The 5422-nt window shown below is 43.8% G+C and overlaps 1 protein-coding gene across 1 annotated transcript; it reads left to right on the top strand.

Moving 5' to 3' along the window:
* The first annotated feature begins 1561 nt into the window (after positions 1-1561).
* Positions 1562-5175, top strand: LOC105298376 (endogenous retrovirus group PABLB member 1 Env polyprotein). Its single transcript, XM_023536226.1, has 2 exons — positions 1562-1694; positions 3957-5175. Exons 1-2 carry the CDS (start codon positions 1624-1626, stop codon positions 5173-5175), a joined length of 1290 nt encoding a protein of 429 aa, XP_023391994.1. The 5' UTR covers positions 1562-1623.
* Positions 5176-5422: the final 247 nt, after the last annotated feature.

Genomic DNA, 5422 nt, shown 5'->3' with positions numbered 1-5422 from the left:
GGTCTGCGTGTACGAACAATTGGTAAGTCAGTCTGCAGACGGAAGAAACGGGCTTTGGGAAAGAGATGTCCTCGGTGGAAATCCCGAGTTGGCTGTCTGCTTCCATGTGAGAAGGAGTGGCGCGTATGCCAGATATATGTGGACCACTGGTGAGTACCAGCGTACCGGGAAAATGCTGGCTGATCTCGTGCACTTGTTTGAGGAACTACACTGAGGAAGGCAGGAATATTTAAGGGTATAGCTGTTGGCTGGTCCTCTTATGCGCTGTCAAGCAGGCCACTGATGCCCAGCAGGAGACAGAAGCCAGGGTTAGAGAGTTAGAGGGAAAAAGGAAACTAGAAAAGATATTAGAATGTCTGCAACTCTGTTAGCATTGGGACTGGCCAATAAAGGTTGGTAGGGAGAAAAGTCTTTTAAACAGATCCTACTTCTTTTATGAAAGCCATGAGATCTCTGTTTGTTTGCATTTGTTTATATGTTCATGTGGTTCTACATATGTGTTGTGTCTGTGTGGTATTTTCTACCTCTGGATGGTATTGCTAACTTGTTTAATTGGCTTAAAAAAATAAACAGGCACTTTTAGGGTACTCTAAAATTCTCAAAAATATAGAAACTAACCCAAATGCTTTTCAGGATCATGTGATTTGAAAAAATATTTGCTATTAAAGCTAGTTTAAGTTTATTGGTTTAAGTAAAACAAACATATCTTTAGTCTCATGAAGTTTTGTGGGTAACCTACTAAGATTAAAATAGATTTAATTAAATAACTGGATTTAAATATTAAAGGTCAGCTGATACAAAATTAGAGTTTGGTTCTCTTTCTCTGTTATGTTTCCTTGGACTATGGGTCTGTTTCTGATAAGATATTATACTGTTTTATGTTGTCTTAATCAGGTCTTTGATTACTCAAGAAAACTGAATCCTCTCAATTGTGAAAGCTTCTGTATTTGAAATGCACTAGCTGATTTTCATACAAAGGCAGCAGCAACAAAATCTATAAAGACTTCCTATGGATGAAATCCATTCTGCTTCTGCAGAATGTATTACTACCTTGTAATGTATCCTTGTAACATGGCAACAGTCTGCTCCCAAATCAGGGAAATTAAAATGGGCAAGCAATGGTTCTAAATTAAATAAATAGTTGGGGCTATGGGAAACCCAAGACAGCCACTTGGCTCTTCAGGTCTCACCAGTAGACCCCTTTTTACAGGTTTTTCTTTTTCTTTTTTTTTTTTTTTTTGCCTTCTTTCATATACCATAGTGTTTTTAAGCTGGACTTCACTCCACTGCCACTTAGTATGAGTTATCAGTATATTCTTGTTGTACGTGTATTTTCTGGTTGAGTTGAAGCCTTCCTCTTGCTGCAAGGCAGATGCCTTCACGGTGACAAAGAAACTTAAAAAATATGTCTTCCACTTGGGATATACCTTCCAAGTGCTCCCTCCAGGCTATTTACATAGCCTTAGGCCATGAAATGATTTCTAGAGATTTGTCTCTGTGTCTACTCTCTACAATGTCAAATAGTTTCATTATATTGATGATGTGATGCTAACCTCATCATTAAGATTTGCAATCATTACAGCGATACCTGGACATCTTGTGTGCCCATCTCCAAGCCAGAGGATGGGCCATCAACCCACAAAAGATACAAGGCCTGAGCCCAGCTGTAAAGTTCCTAGGGGTCACCTGGTCGGGTAAGAAGCCTCTCATACTGGGTACTGTTATTGACAAGATACAACACTATCCTGCACCTAAAATAGTGAAATAGAAAGATTTTTAGGCCTTTTAGGATTTATTCCCCATCTAGTTCAGTGCTTGTACCCATTATGTTACCTGGTAAAGAAAGGTACTCATTGATGTTGGGAATGTGATCAGGAAGCTGGATTTGAGAGAGCAAAGATCCTAATAACCCAGGCATGGTCCTTGGGTTCCCCCCTTGCTGGGGTACTCATGTCTTTGGGTGTAACTGTAAACCCTGAGGGAATTAGCTGGGCCCTATGGCAAGCTCAGCAAGGGAAGGCCATCCTCCTTGGGTTATGGTCCCAATTATGGAAGGGCACTGAGACCCCTCATTCCCCCATTGAACAACGGGTCTTGGGAATGTATAAAGCATTGCAATAGATAGAACCCATTCCTGCTGCCCTACTGATGATAGTGCGGACGGGCCTCCCAATTAAAGTTTGGATAAAAGGCCTGTTTTAGCTGTTGCCTAAGCTACCACCTTGCAGAAATGGCATGCATATTTGCAGCAGCTCAGTGCCCTTCCACAAGCCCTTTAGGCAAGGGGTTGCATGCCATTTTTGAATGGGTGTATTACAAGACCACTTCGGCACTCACTGTAGAGCTCCCACAGGAGATGCCCTCATCAGTGAAAGAAGGCACAGTTCCCGTTCCTGAAGAAGCATGGTATACGGATGGGTCTAGCCGAGGTAATTTTTGTGTGTGGACTGCGGTGGCCATACAACCCCAGCCAGACACCATATGGTTTTGAAACAGGAGGACAACAGAGTAGCCAGTGGGCAGAACGAAGGGCCACGTGGCTGGTATGTACACTAAAGCATAACCTATAGGCCTCTGCACAAACAATCGGGTCGTATTTAAGGGTCTCATGACTTGGCTGCCACAATGAGCTTGGGATAGCTGGCACATACTGAGGGAGCTATTGTGGGGGGCTACAATATGGCAGGAAATTTGGAAAAGATTACAGCAGCCAACTGCTAGCCTGACTCTGCCCACTGATCTGACTTGCCTCTGGGAAATTTAGAAGTTGATGTACCAGCAAAGATCAGGACTCTGGCTCCCTCCCTCACAAACACCTGAACTAGTAGATTGGGTGTGCAAGCATAGCGGGCACCGCAGTGCCCGGAGGGATGGCAATTAATGAAGGAGGCTAGATTGCCCCCTTCGTTATGCGGATATAGCGGTGGCAGTAACCAATTGCCTGGCGTATTTTCACTTGCGTCCCCGCTGCATCCCACACATACCAGGACATATACACAAAGCATCGATCCCTACACAAGACTGACAGGTAGATTACATTGGGCCTCTGCCAGTGAGCCAAGGACAGAAATATGCCTTAATGTGTACATACTGCAACAGGACTGTTATAAGCCTTTCCTTGCAAAAAAGCAAACCAAACAGCCACAATTAAGGGATTAGAACATTTCAGCAGTATGTATGGCTACTCTCGGTGGATTGACAGTGACTGGGGTACACATTTCATGGGATTCATGGGACATGATGTCCAAGAATGGGCCCATGAGAGGGACATAAAATAAAGATTTCATTTGCCCTATAACTCACCTAGTGCTGGGTTGACTGAAAGAAATAAATGGTATTTTAAAGGTCATTGCCAAGGCAGCTAGGAAAATAAATTTGGCCAACGCGCATGGGATTGACTCCCTACCAACACCCAGGAACTGTTACAAAGTAAGTTTCACTGACCATGTCTGTTGAAAAGCGGCCAATGTTAGCTGCTGTTCAGAGCTCCTGGAGATGTAGAACCCAGGGAGGGGGGACATTTGGATGGGATTTGGATTGGCAACTTTCCCCAGGTTGGAGAGGATATTTTCTTCTCAGAGAGTGAAGAGTGAAGATATTTTCTTCTCAGAGAGTGAAGAGTGTCCTGGCTAGCTAAAGCGGTCCCTGTTGATTCTGCTGAAGTCTGGGCCCAAACGCTCTGCATACTAGTACAATGTACAGAAAACAGCACCAAAGGGCACTAAGACAGGCCATGTGGCTTGGTCTTTTGCTACCCTGCTGACATTACGAATAATCCCATAACCGTGGCCCCTCGGGCAACATGCCTGGTATGCACCACTTGCCCCAAATCCACAAGCTGCATACATTTTAACTGCATACATTTTAATCAGGATGAAACTACTGCTGTTGTCATGATTTCGGGCGAGGACCTTCCCTGCCAAGTACCCACTAAATGCATGTATTTTTGCCCATAGCTTCTTGTTCCTGGTGCTGTTCCTCCCTGCCTGTGGAGAAGTGAATTTTTTCCTACATTGGGCTCAAAGTTGTGCTGACAGCTTACAAAAAGATATACGCTGGGTCTATAGCATGTTGCCATTCTCCAGCACAACCAGCCTGTCATGGTGGGTATCACCCATACGACCTGATTTGTTGGAATTACAGGTATTTATAAAGGCTCTTCAAAGCCATAGCATCACGTTTAACATTGAGTTGACTAAAGGTGATGTATACAATTGGCCTATAAATACCTCTTTTAGCAACACAGGACATGGCAAACCTTTCTCTGTCAATGCCATGGAGAGACAGGTGATTGTCCTAGCAACTCCTACTAAAACAATTACTAAACCTGAATTACAAAAAACAAAAGTCAAGCTCCCAGCCATCAAATCCCATAACTATTGCTACAAGAAAGGTTTTTTGCAAATCTGGGACGGTTTCATCTGGCTCGCACCCACAGCAGGACATCTTCAGCAAGTTGCCCCATTATGCTGGGAACAGACCAACCACACATATGATTCATGGGCTAATAACACCAGAGAAATGGGCTGGCTTCCTAAACAGCAATATGACAATGCCATTACACTCCAAACCAGAGGCTGGTTCGATGCTGACTGGTTTCAGCATTCTGGCATTGCCTGGTTAGCACTGAATGGGACAGAATGGCTATGCAGCTCCAACCTATGGTCATGGCTGCCTAGGGACTGGCTTGGGCGGCGCACCCTAGGTTTTCCCTGGGTACAGAGACCATGGATTAAAATGATTACTAAACCTGAAAATTATACCCATTTGGCTAGTAGATGGACAAGAAGTGTTTTCCACTGGTATGACCACTATGCAAAGATTTCTGTGCCTTCCCTGAATATTGAAGATACCATTTGGCACACAGAAGCTTTAACTAATTTTACCCAACGTGCAGTGAATGACACCTTCCAGAGTACCTCACTGACTAATACAGAAATGGTTTACATGAGCAAAGGTGTGCTACAAAATTACATGGCACTGGATGTTTTAACACCTGCCCAAGGTGGGACTTATGTCATTAAAACTCATTGTTGTGTATATATTCCTGATAACTCGGGCAATGTCACCCTTGCTTTACAGGACACACATAAGCAGATAAGCATCTTGTCAAATCCCGAACTTTCTTTTTCCCAATGGTTATCATCATGGTTTGAGTCTTGGGGGAAATGGTGATGAAAGTTACACTTTATCTTTTGTTTTATACTAGTTATAGATATCCTAGCCTGCTGCTGCCTTTACTGTTGTTGAGGTCTCTGCCTGCAAGCTGAACAAAAGTTAATATAACATGTCACCAAGAGTGCCCCCTCTAAGGCTCAGGGAACATCGCGGAAGAGGTGGGCGCATGAGATTGTAAGAGCCGTATTAGAGGGGCGGACTTTGGACAGAGCTGAGTTCATCTTGAAGCTAATCCACCATCCTA

This window comes from Pteropus vampyrus, unplaced genomic scaffold (genome assembly GCF_000151845.1).
Source record: "Pteropus vampyrus isolate Shadow unplaced genomic scaffold, Pvam_2.0 Scaffold151, whole genome shotgun sequence".
NCBI classification, from domain to species: Eukaryota; Metazoa; Chordata; class Mammalia; order Chiroptera; family Pteropodidae; genus Pteropus; species Pteropus vampyrus.
This window is presented reverse-complemented; position numbering and strand designations above follow the sequence as displayed.

Coding starts and splice junctions, on each gene's coding strand:
- LOC105298376 (XM_023536226.1), top strand. CDS start 1,624: ATGGGCCATCAACCCACAAAAGATACAAGGCCTGAGCCCAGCTGTAAA. Junction 1,695..3,956: donor CCTAGGGGTCACCTGGTCGG/GTAAGAAGCCTC, acceptor TTTTGCCCATAG/CTTCTTGTTCCTGGTGCTGT.